Raw genomic sequence first — 13772 nt, 5'->3', positions numbered from 1 at the left:
GATGCGGTGTGTTTGTCAGATTCAATTCAATGCGTTTTGATTTTGCCTGGTATCATACTCGCCCGACTCAGACTCAGACCCAGACCCAGACCCAGATCCGGTGTGGTTTGGACCTCAGTCGACTACACCGACACAGAGACGTCAGACTTTGATAGAGGGGTTTCTAACATAAAGTTTACCTACTTTTAAAGCAGCAATCTCGTCTTAACAGATCGTAATATCCTTTACTAACGCAAATAGGTCTACAAACCCAAATGCAGTTTTAAAGATGTAATTTCCAAGTTGCAATATGATGGCTTTCCGCTAAAATGATATATTCACTTTTACTTAGAAATATAAAAATGCACCACGACTGGTATATCAAAGGCCGTGGTATGTGTTATTCTGTCTGTGTGACGATTCATATAAAAAAATCCCTTGCTACTAATGGAAAAATGTAGCGGGTTTCCTCTCTTAAGACAATATGTAAAAAATTACCAAATGTTTGACATCCAATAGCCGATGATTAATAAATCAATATGTTCTAGTGGTGTCGCCAAACAAAACAAACTTTAAATATTATATCTTCATCTATATCTGAACGACAAAACCGTAATACATGATCAGAGTTGTATCTCCGCACAATGCAGAGTCGAATGGGGATTTGGCTAATAGTGGATTATTCCATGAAGCTCTATCCAGTACCTCGTCTGTAGAACAGCTACTCTCGAGATCCCCCACTGGAGACCGTCACAAAGAAGACTGACACCCAGACTATCGAAACTAGCACCGCATAAAGCTCATTAGAATAAGTACAGTTGTGATGACATGCACTCATGAACCACTGTCGTAACATATGGCCAGTTCTCTTGTATACCTGGAGAATGATTATTTTGGTACTGACACCCCCTGTTATTTTAGACTAGATCCAGACCTGCCCCTGTTGCACTGGAGGATCCACTGGATTGTCATAGGGATCCCGTAACACCCACCGTCGCGCCTAATTGAAGTGTCGTTTTAATTATTTATTTATTATTATTATTCTCCAAATGTTTGACATCCAATAGCCGAGGATTAACAAATCAATGTCCTCTAGTGGTGCAGTTAAACAAAACAAACTTTATTTTTATTATTATTCTTTTAAATGCACCATCCATAATATACACAATTAAACTGCCCTGAAAACACGTCTCCAAGTATCTTCATTTCAAAATGTTCTGGAAAGAATACCCCCGAACCCGCTACAGATCTCGCAGATCTTAGGCCTTTTAGAATTTTCTGACTCCCCCACTTTACAAAATCTTGGATCCGCCACTGTGTTATTAACAAGTTTCGAGTTGTTGAAGTATGTATCACAATCAGCATGTTCTTAAATATCCGCTCATTAAGTAATGTACTCAAGTGTTGTACGACAAACAGTTCTTTTCTTCACCGACGTCTCAATATTACTTGAACAATGAGAATGACTTCCATACCACCAGTTCTTAATTACGTCGTCACCCACATCTCAACATTACGTCAACTACAAGACTGACTTCTATACCACTAGTTCATAATTACGTCGCGCCACGGAATTGCTGCTGTACTATTACTGAGTATTATACAATCAGTCGTGTGGACAATACAAGGAAAATATCGCTGACGGGTCTGTTTTCACGTGGTTATGAAATGTAGACAAGCTAAAACTGATTACAGTCATACTTAGCTACTGTTATGTTGTTAGCATATCTATCGACAATGTTGGTATCTTGTGAACAGTTTGAATTGACTGATGCCATCATCTTCTATCATAGCATATTCATCTTAGGTTAGGCGCAGACACAATCTACCGAACGAACGCAATCGGTCGCCCCTTTGACGTATCACCATCCGTAACAGCAATGGTGTGCATGTGAGCCTTCTCTACCATTTATCTTACGAGTTGTTTTAAACAGTTATGGTGGGTCTAGCTTCTGGTTCAAACGTACAGTTGTTGTTTGAATATCTATAGAAACTCGACTTAACAACATGGTGTGACTAGCTTCTAGTTGAAACTTACAATTGTTCTGTAGATGCCAATAGAAACTCGACTCAACGTCATGATGTGACTAGCTTCTAGTTCAAACTTATATTTGTTCTTTAGATGTCTACAGAAACTCGACTCAGCGTCATGGTGTGACTAGCTTCTAGTTGAAACTTAAATTGTTCTTTAGATGTCTCTAGGAATTCTCTCAGCATCATGATGTGACTAGCTTCTAGTTCAAACTTACAATTGTTCTTTAGATATCTATAGAAACTCGACTCGCCGTCATGATGTGACTAGCTTCTAGTTGAAATTTGCAATTGTTCTTTAGATATCTACAGAAACTCGACTCGCCGTCATGATCTGACTAGCTTCTAGTTCAAACTTACAATTGTTCTTTAGATGTCTATAGAAACTCGACTCGCCGTCATGATCTGACTAGCTTCTAGTTCAAACTTACAATTGTTCTTTAGATGCCAATAGAAACTCGACTCGCCGTCATGATGTGACTAGCTTGTAGTTCAAACTTACAATTGTTCTTTAGATGTCTAATGAAACTCGACTCGCCGTCATGATGTGACTAGCTTCTAGTTCAAACTTACAATTGTTCTTTAGATGTCTACAGAAACTCGACTCGCCGTCATGATGTGACTAGCTTCTAGTTCAAACTTACAATTGTTCTTTAGATATCTACAGAAACTTCAATGTACCGGGTTTTTTATATGAAGACGAGTAAAACATTACTAAATGTTTGACATCCAATAGCCGGTGATAAATAAATTAATGTGCTCTAATGGTGTCGTTAAACAAAATAAATTTTAACTTTTATTTGGTGTAAACCTAGCATGTAGGGGCGGGACGTAGCCCAGTGGTAAAACGTTCGCTTGATGCGCGGTCGGTGTAGGATCGACCCCCGTTGGTGGGCCCACTGGGCGATTTCTCGTTCCAGCCAGTGCACTACGACTGGTATGACAAAGGCCGTGGTATGTGCTATCCTGCCTGTGGGATGGTGCATATAAAAGATCCCTTGCTGCTAATAGAAAAAGAGTAGCGAGTTTCCTCTCTCAATATCTGTGTGGTCCTTAACCATATGTTCGAAGCCATATAACCGTAAATAAAATGTGTTGAGTGCGTCGTTAAATAAAACATTTCCTTTCTTCCTAACATGTAGGTGATTGTCGGTGCATTTAACAATAATATAAAGACAAATATATATATATATATATATATATATATAGTCTTGGATGTTTGTTTTTTCTTTCTCTCCAGCTTGTCAACAGTTTTGTCTTGTCATTAATATAACAACTAGCACCGTTTGCCGTAACGCACATCCAGGAATGCTGTGACTGTGGCGTGCCTCGACACCGCTCCCTGCAACTGGTAACCTGGAACCACCCTGCCGCTCGTCAACAGCGGTTGGCGATGTTGAGAAATGTGGGGCTATAAAGACGGTGTCTCTCCCTAACATACAGACCCATCAGCCACCACAAACAAACAACAGCAAGGTAGTTATCTTTTAAAAATAAAATGTATAATAATACTAGGAATGAATGAATGAAAAATATTTTTTGTTTTGTTTAACGATACCACTAGAGCACATTGATTTATTAATCATCGGCTATTGGATGTTAAACATTTGCTAATTTTGACGTATAGTTTTAGAGAGGAAACCTACTACATGTTTTCCATTATTAGTAAGGGATCTTTAATATGCATCATCCCACAAATAGGATAGCACATACCACGGCCTTTAATATACCAGTCGTGTTGCACTGGCTGGAACGAGAAATAGCCCAATGGGCCCACTGATGGGGATTGATTCCAAACCGACCGCGCCTCAACGAGCGCTCTGCCACTGGGCTACATCCCGCCCGCATGAATGAATGAATGAATGGATGAATGAATGAATGTTTAACGACACCTCAGCACGAAAGATACATGGGTTATTGGGTGTCAAACTCAGGTAAATGAACTGATGAATTGTAATCACCTAGAATATTCACAAAACCCAAATTATGGTTTACAGGAATAGCAAAAAGTTACATTTGAACGAACAGTGGTTGTTTAATGGATTACCTACAGACATTGTTGCTATTGGCTGCTACATTAGTCTTCAACTGTCATATAGTGGTAAATGTAAACATATTCAAAAGCTACTTGCGAGTCAGTCAAGGAAACCAGCATTTGTTTTAATTTTAAAAAATAACGAATTAATAATAAATATTGAGACAAAGTTATCATTGTTCAATTCTTATATACAGTCTATTATGAACTATGCTAGTAAGGTTTTATTGAACTACCGGATATAGACAAGTTCATGTTCAATTTATGAAAAGACTGATCTGTTAAAAATATACAACTAGTGCTATGATTTATTTTGAATTTGGGGCGGGACGTAGCCCAGTGGTAAAGCGCTCGCTCGATGCGCGGTCGGTATGGGGTCGATCCCTGTCGGTGACCTCATTGGGCTATTTCTCGTGCACCAAAGGCCGTGGTATATACTACCATGTCCGTGGGATGGTGCATATAAAAGATTCCTTGCTACTAATCGAAAAGAGTAGTCCATGAAGTGGCGACAGCGGGTTTCTTCACTCAATATCTGTGTGGTCCTTAATTATATGTCTGACGCCATATAACCGTAAATAAAAAGTGTTGAGTGCGTCGTTAAATAAAACATTTGTTTCTTTCTTTCTTATTGTGAACTTGGACTATTCCCGAGATGGTAACACGTTCTTTAGATATCATAAGATATTGCTTGCTCTTGTTAAAATCTGATAAGCCTCGTTGTAAATTAAATTAGTTTTATTACGGCAGGGCATTATTATATAAAAATGGTTTTGCTTATGCACGGGAATGCCAATATGTTTCGGATGAAAACAAAAACACTTTTCTCTATCAGTTTAAACAGTGTATTCAAGACAATTTCATACAAAAGTCTCTTGCTGTACTTAACAATTCTCCAAAATGTATACTGTTGATATTTTTCATCTTCAACCATATTTACAAAACCTATTATTAGCAAACAGGAAGATACTCTGATTAAAATAAAAATCAACGTACGAGTATTTGTAAATTTTGTGATAAAGAGAATACTGAAGATGAGTTTCATTGTATACGTGTTTTATATGTAATAAACCCATTTAAAACTATTGCTATTGTAAACCATCGATTTTGAAACTAATTCAGGTATTATGTAACCCAAATATGAGAATTAGTAATACTAACACATTTCTCTCTATTGCAGCAGCAAAATGTCAATCATTAGAATAGCTGTATCCCCCATGAACATAATTTACATTTACACATGTATTGTTATTTAATGTGTTGCAAATTGCTTTAATAATTTGAAAATATTTTGGGACTATGTTTAACGTTTAATATGGTATATTGTTTTATTCTTATAAGCAGAAATAAAGTAAATTGAATTGAAATTGAATTAATGTAACGTAGTGTTCTGTTCGGAAGCAAGTCAACATTGGGAACAGTTTGTGGAGGGGTACTTTTTCTCAAAGAAAGGAACCGACAGGATTTGGGGAAACGAAGAGCCCCCCCCCCCCCCCCCCCCCCCCCCCCCCGTTTGATCCGCGTCTGTTACTAGTGGATATTTAAAACAGCTACAGGTGGTGGCCGTAAGATGTTCTTAGAATATATATTTTCATGAGGTTCCATTCAGTGCACGCGTGGCCCACACCTCGGGGCTAGGTCTAGGTAAGTCTGACCGGTAACGTAATTTGTAATGATAAACGAGTTTAGTTACGAGCATGCGCTATTACCGGTTTTACCCCTCGTGACGTGCCGTGTTTTATCATACATCTGTTATAAAATCTAATGTAGGAATATTCTCATTGCTCTTGTATACGCAACACGCTAGACTCACATTAACAGAAATACTGGACATGTTTTTGTTCTAATTGTGTTTTTGTTTGTTTTGTTTTAATCATCGCCCTGCGCATTCCATAAAAAACACCCCAAAATAAAAAAGCCACACAAAAATAAACAAACAAACAAACAACAACAAGAACAACAAACAAAAGAAACACCCACGAAACAATACCAATACACACCAAATTAACGTTTGTTTATGTACGCGCATGCGTGTGCTACCCATCCCTACCAAATGACATTGCTTGCATAATAATAATTTATTCGCTGTAAGCATACAGTTCATAGGAACGCACTTGTACATTATTCATAACATAAATATATATAACAAAATTATACATACACATAATACATTATCCATAGTTTATCACATAATTATACATACACAGAATACATTATCCATAATTTATCACACAATTATACATACACGTAATACATTATCCATAGTTTATCACATAATTATACATACACGTAATACATTATCCATAGTTTATCAAATAATTATACATACACATAATACATTATCCATAGTTTATCACATAATTATACATACTATGTACACATAAATTATACGTTAACCATAATCCACCATCACTGGCGTAACTACAATTTTATATTGGGGGGAACATATGGGGGAACCCACACTATTTATATATGTCTGTATGTATGCATGTATGTCTGTGTGTGTGTGTGTGTGTGTGTGTGTGTGTGTGTGTATGTATGTATGTATGATTTTATAAAAATGTAATAGTTTAAAAAAATGATGGGGTAGGCATGGTGGCCCCATGTTACCCCCACCCCCACCCCCATCCCTACACACACACACACCCTTCGCCACTGTTGGCCATATAGTTATATATTCATCACATAATAGTACATAATACATAAGGCATAGCGTGTTCTAGTGGCGCGTATGTTTGGTAAACGAGATAACAAAACAAAAAAGACGTAGAAAAAAAGGGTGGGGGAAAAGCTATAATAATAATAAATTCAATAATGCAACTTAAAAAATGTCTTAAACAATATATTTGAAGATAAGATCATAGAAGAATAAATGATTATTACTGCAATAACCCGACTGCACTGCAACCACGAGCTAAAGACACACATAAACTAAGCACGCACTCGTCTTAACGCACGTTGTATTGCTAAATAATAAAAGCTGAACATTTTTCTGTCTTCGATGCTGCCAGGTGTAAACAGGTGTCGCCGGGTTATCGCATCACTACGTTGTGGTAGATGGATACGACGTCACTTCAAAGTGGACAGCGCCGTGTACAGAGATCTTCAAAGGAAGAAACCTGACCGCGCAGTGAGGCGGTAACACGATGTCGAGGTCGGGAATACCGTGTCTGCTGCAACATACACCGCTGTCGCATAGCAACACGTGGGAGTGCACGTCAGGTTAAAGAGGGATGCTCCTGCGATATCTATTAATGACGTACGTACTAGTATATATATATATATATATATATATATATATATATATATATATATATATATATATAGTCAAACTTTTCTGTAGCGATCACACAAGGGAAAAGATAAAAGTGACCGCTTAAGACAGGTGGACGCTGATTACAGGTAGTCACATATAGAGTCTTTAGAAAAAAAACCGGTCACCACACAGATATTGAGAGAGGAAACACGCTGTCGCCACTTCATGGGCTACTCTTCGATTAGCAGCAAGGGATCTTTTATATGCACCATCCCACAGACAGGATAGTACATACCACGGCCTTTGTTACACCAGTTGTGGAGCACTGGCTGGAACGAGAAATATATAGTCGTTAAAACATTTGTTATTGTTTCTTGTTTTACCGTCTGTACTGCTAATTAACGGATGTGTACTTCACAGTTGACTATAAATCAACTTTTGACATGTCGTCTCCTTGAGAAATAATGCAAATGGAATGTATTACGTAAATTAACCATTCTCAACAAGTTTGTTTTCTGTTTTTCCGTTTAATTTTTAATTCCTACTTCATGCGGTGTATTGTCATAGTAAGTGTATGTACAAATGTCATATTTTCTTAATTCATACACAGTAGAGATGCCGGGACTAGCATTACTGAAGGTGTGCAGATCGGTTGTTTGCTGCACCTTATCGCTGTTATTAATATATCCCTTTTATATAATGGTAAACATTTACTGTGTCTGCTTAATACGGGTATTTTAGCGATTTGGGATCCGATTTATGTGGCCTTTAGCCGCGCAGAGAGAGAGAGAGAGAGAGAGAGAGAGAGAGAGAGAGAGAGAGAGAGAGAGAGAGAGAGAGAGAGAGAGAGAGAGAGAGAGAGAGATACACATACATACACGCATATATATATATATATATATATATATATATATATATATATATATATATATATATATATATATATATATATATATATATATATATACTACACGCACGTTCACGCATATAGCCATACACGCTATTCATGCTACACACACACGTACACACACACTCACTCATAAAATGCTAATACATTTTGTGCCAACTACAACCAAGACATATACACATACACAAAACATACATACATACATACATACATACACACATACATACATAGATGCCGTATGCAGGTATGTAGATAGGTAGATAGACAGACAAATAGACTGATAGACAGATAAACTGACAGACAGATATATATACAGACATAGAAAGACGGGTAGAGATATAAATATATATAAATAGATAGATAGATAGATATATAGATTGATAGATAGAGATATAAATAGATAGATAGATATATTAACAGAGTGACAGTACGATGGATACATGGATAGAGTAACCTGTGTTAAATAGCCACCGCAGGGAGTATTAATAGTGGTTTCTTAAGACAGGCGGCTTCTCAACAGAGATGGTCGTTTAAACAGGTGTAACATCGTGTTTTAAATTCTTTAAACGTGAACGTTTCGTCTCCTACCCCACTACAGTTAGGAGACGCAACGTTCACGTTTAAAGAATTTAAACCACGACGTTGTGTTAAACACTACTTGACTCCTGTAGATCTCCGTCAGTAGGCCCATTGGGCTATTTCTCGTTCCAGCCTGTGATCCACAACTGGTGTAAAAAAGGCCGTGGTATGTACTATCGTGTCTGTGATCCCTTGCTGCTAATCGAAAAGAGTAGCTCATGAAGTGGCGACAGCGGGTTTCCTCTCTCGATATCTGAGTGGTCCTTAACCATATGTCCGATGCCAATAACCGCAAATACAATATGTTGAGCGAGTCGCTAAATCAAACATTGTTTTTCATTCCTTCCTACAGAGCACTGCGTTACGCAGATGGGATATCAACCAACCAGCCAACCAGTCAGCCTGCCAATCAGTCAGTTAATAAAATTAATATTTAATACATCACATCAGTATCTATCTTTCACAAAGATTAGTTCTCTTAATTAAATAAAGCTGAAACGGGCCCGTCATATGTTCCAACAATTCAATAACATCATTCCTAAACAGATACTTACCCCCCCCCCTCCCCCCAAAAAAAATCCTTCCCCCCAAAAAACCCCCAATAACAACAACAACGACAACACAACAACAAACAACCTCCCCCCAAAACGACCACCAATCACACAACCAAAAAAGAAGACCCCCCCGAAAAAAAAAACCCCACAAAAAAAACAACAACCCAAAACATACGCAAAAGACCCCAAACAACCATAACGATGGACAACCCCCTCCCACAGTAACATCAACATGTTAGCGCACATCAAGGCACTTAAACCAGAACACATCAGATATAAGAGATGAATAAATTAAGAAAAATCCTGAAACTTTCAATCCAAGGGGCGTGTTTTATCTTTGATGCCCATATAACCGTAAATAAAATGTGTTGAGTGCGTCGTTAAATAAAACATATCCTTCTTTCCTTATCTTTGATGCTGCAAAAATGTTTAAGAAAGGGAGAATACTCCTCCATGTAAAAACACCCACCCATAAGGATTGTTTCCCTTGTTTAATTTCATCTTGCATAGTTTGGTGCAAACGTATTTATTTACGGTTTGGGATTTTGTTTTTAATTTCCAAGTACATGGCCGTAGCTGGGGTGGGGGGGGGGGGGGGGGGAGGGGGGCAAAACAGAAAATTCCAAAGCAATTTACTGGTTATTGATGTTGACGTTTTAAATATGTAACCTTCCTAAAATGGGGGTGGGGTGGGGGTGGGGTGGGGGGTAGCCCTGTGGTAAAGCGCTCGCTTGGTGTGCGGCCGGTCTGGGGTCGATCCCCGTCGGTGGGCTCATTGGGCTATTTCTCGTCACAGCCAGTGCACTACGACTGGTATATCAAAGGCCGTGATATGTGCTATCCTGTCTGTTGGATAGTGCATATAAATGATCCCTTGCTACTAATGAAAAAATGTAGCGGGTTTCTTCTCTATGACTGTGTCAAAATGACCATATGTTTGACATCCAATAGCCGATGATGAATAAATCAGTGTGCTCTATTGGTGTCGTTAAACAAAACAAACTTCTTTTTTTTCCCCCTAAAATGGCTGCAAAATGGTATATACGAGCCTCTAGATTTCAAAATTTCCTGGGGAGGGGATGTCCCCGGAAACCCTAGTGACTTGTGACTTCCATGCTCGATCATTCCAAGCATTAATCTGCTCCACCCACCCCCCCCCCCCCCCCAATCCACACACACATACACGCAAAATCCTAGCTACGGACCTGAAGTATATTGTTCTGATATGCTTTAAAATTAACATCCAGGGATCCAAATATGTTGTGTAGATAATAGCACACACACATACACACACACACACACACACACACACGCCAATTGATACATCACGGTCGATTACAGACGGTTTTCCATAAGCACTGGCACTCTCACGGTCAACATTCTAGATATATAATCCAAATTCTTTAATAGATCTGCTTATTGAGACCACCCCTTGCTAACTGGCCTTGATTCGCCACCGACTGAGGTATTCAAATCATTGAGTTTAGACCTATCGTATCATACTACTACCGCCAACCTAGCAACCCACCTGGTTTCTCTTGCATAGACTCTGGGAAGCTCGACTATTTACAGACCCTGTACCACAACACTGGCAGCACCAGATAGTTCGGCGTGCTCTGCATATGTTAGATTTTTTAGTATTCATTCACACCTTTTCACTATAGCTAAATATAATTACTTGCTCCTTTTCACTAGAGCTAAATAGACAAAACTACATATATGTGGTTTTCTGACTTCTGTATTCCACGAGTGTATTTCCTGCCATTTAATTTTTGTATTCAGGGCTGTATTTATATAGTAAGATTTAATGGGTATGTAATAAATATAATTACTTTCTCCATATTCAACAAGGCTACGTCTGATTTCATGACGTCATTTGATGAGTGGACACGCCTTCGCTTATTGGCAGCTTTTGCATTCATGTATTATAATCTTATAGACAAAACTAACATCTTTACTAAAGACAGAAAATAAAACAAAACAAAACAAAAAGAAAAAAGTTTATATCTAAGACCATGTGCTCGTTAATCAGAACATAAAACCCATAATAGTTCTAGTACAGTATCAACCTAAAATCGTATATCTTAACATTGTTCAAGGGAATCTACAGTGATGACCTGACTTCAAACTCACTTTCCATTAGGAAGTGATAATCACGAAAACTGTAGCCTATTCTTCTCTAATGGCCCACATTTTGAGACAGTCTGTTTACTTGCACATTCTGTCGCGAAAGACGACATACAAATGTTTACTAACTGTGATAAGTTCCGTCTGGATGACGTCATTTGTTAGATCGGCAAACATGAATTTGTTTAATGTCAGCCTGTCAGAGTATACACCATTTGCGCAAGGGTGAGGCCAGCAGGCCAGAAGAAATGTCACAAAGTGTTCTGAATCCAGCTGGTTGTATATGACACAGTTCAGTTCACAGTGGCCACGTGCAACTGGAAATATTCGCTTTAGCTTGTCCTTTTGTTTGCGAGCGATACGCGTGAATATCGACTTTACCGTGTTATAAACAGGTAACTTTTCGATCTGAATGATTAGACTCAAGTGAAAACTCTCCTGGCAAAGTGTCTTGTCTGTAGGGCACTCGTCGTGTGACTGGGTTGTCAGCAGAGGGACGTCGTCATCCAAGGACAGCAACGCTTGGATAAATTCCAGGCATCCTTCATACAAGATGGCCGGACTGCTGGTCGGGCTCCTCGTCCAGTTCTCATAGTGTGCCAGCAGCCAGGCCTGCCATCTCTGAACGAATGACGTCACTGTCTGGAGCTGCGGTGATCCCGGAGTCACTCTCAGACCAGCAGCTAGTTTGAACAGCACCAGGGGAGGATCTTCAAGTCTTGATAACTCAATGAATCCTCTCGGTTTTCCTGTCAAAAAAACACAACAAAAACCCAGGACACAAGTTGCTGGAATGCAGAATAAGACAATAGATGTAAGGAAAGACAAAATATTCTTTCGCGGTATATCTCCATGTACACAAGTTCAAAACTGGAGTTACTGATAGGGCCGCACCTGACTTGGGACAAAGCGACAGTGGCACCTCCAGATATATAAAAAAAAGTGTCAAATCATTTTATTTATTTATTTAATTAATTAATTAATTAATTTGTTTTATTTTTTTTGAAGGGGGAGGGGGTGGGCGCAAAAAGAATACACAATATTACTATTTTGATTATTTATGTTTAACCGCCCCTCCCTCCTCACCCCAGCCACGAGAGTGTTTGTCTATAACAGATAGTCCATAGCATAGCTATACGAAGTCGTGATTAGTATCTGTCTATTCTGTTGAATAGATTCAAAACGTTAGCCTAATATCTTCATTATATTGTTTTTTGTTTTTTCTCTTCTTTTTTTCTCTCTTTTTTTTTTTTGGGGGGGGGGGGGGGGGGGGGGGGGGATGAAAAACCATTTCAGTGGAGCATGTGCATGTTCAGAAAATTGTGCAGTGGGGTTTAGACAGTGACGAACGACATTTTTAGGGGATCCGATCATGCTCCGATGGAAAATGCATTTGAAACAATTTTGGTTGGAGCAAAGTGGCGATTTCGACACCCAACCCCCACCTCCCCTACAAACGTTAGGTCTAACATGCCTGAGGGGGCTGGGGCGAGCTATAGATAAATATTATTATACCAACCTGAGACATGATCCACTTTCTTCATCGCCTCAAACACGAGGGGCAGCGGTGTCCAATATGGGGGGTATTTGAATCTGGCCACGTCCAGTATTAGAACTAGATCTCTGCCAGGATGGTATCCGCCCATAGGTGAGATGTGCCCACCCCCTGTCTGATGCAGAACCGTCCTGGAGAAGTTAAACACGAGGAAAGCGTCGTCGCGTGTACAATATTCTCTAACGAGTGTTCTGACCGCGTCCAGGCTGACCACCTCTCTGAGATGGGTGACCGTCTCATTGAGGCCGTTGAGACGCGCCATGCTGGCCAGCTGGTCGAGCGTCATGCCGTGACGCTGCACGAATCTCAGCGGGGTGCCGCTGTCACACTCCAGCGTTCTTTCGTCATACCAACGCCACGGCGACTTCCACAGCTTGTTGGGATCCACGGCCAGCGCGTTCAGGACGACCACGAGCGACGTGGGCCCGCAGTACGCGGTGTCGTCCTGGGTACTGAACTGAGCGGCCAGTTTGAAGTAGCAGTTCATGTGACCGGACGACAGGGACTCGCAGAACAGCTTCTTTCCCAGCTCCGAGGTAAACGAAATGCAGGTATCGGGTAATGGCCGCCGGTAGAGTTGAAGCTGGTGATGGGAAGAGTTTGGATTTGCCATGTCAGAAGCTTTCAGCTGCTTTTAGAATGCGACTTCGTTGAATGTTTGAATGGAAGAGAACGTATTGAATACTGTACATCTTCTACAGGCCCACTGCAATTCAAAATAAACATGAAATAGCACGCATACTGAAAGT

The 13772-nt window shown here is 39.6% G+C and overlaps 1 protein-coding gene across 4 annotated transcripts in view; it reads right to left on the bottom strand.

Moving 5' to 3' along the window:
* Positions 1-11329: 11329 nt before the first annotated feature.
* Positions 11330-13772, bottom strand: part of LOC121384808 (glutathione gamma-glutamylcysteinyltransferase-like) — a 118853-nt gene continuing 116410 nt past the window's right edge. For all 4 annotated transcript variants that reach the window (XM_041515397.1, XM_041515396.1, XM_041515398.1 and 1 more), the window contains exons 2-3: positions 12988-13729; positions 11330-12217 (exon numbers count right to left, since the gene is read on the bottom strand). In XM_041515397.1, the coding sequence (XP_041371331.1) occupies positions 11550-12217; positions 12988-13636 (1317 nt within the window). In that variant the 5' untranslated portion in view covers positions 13637-13729 and the 3' untranslated portion in view covers positions 11330-11549. The remainder of the gene's footprint in view (positions 12218-12987; positions 13730-13772) is intronic.

This window comes from Gigantopelta aegis, chromosome 10 (genome assembly GCF_016097555.1).
Source record: "Gigantopelta aegis isolate Gae_Host chromosome 10, Gae_host_genome, whole genome shotgun sequence".
NCBI classification, from domain to species: domain Eukaryota; kingdom Metazoa; phylum Mollusca; class Gastropoda; order Neomphalida; family Peltospiridae; genus Gigantopelta; species Gigantopelta aegis.
Note: the sequence above shows the minus strand (reverse complement) of the source record. Positions and strands in the feature narration are given on the sequence as shown.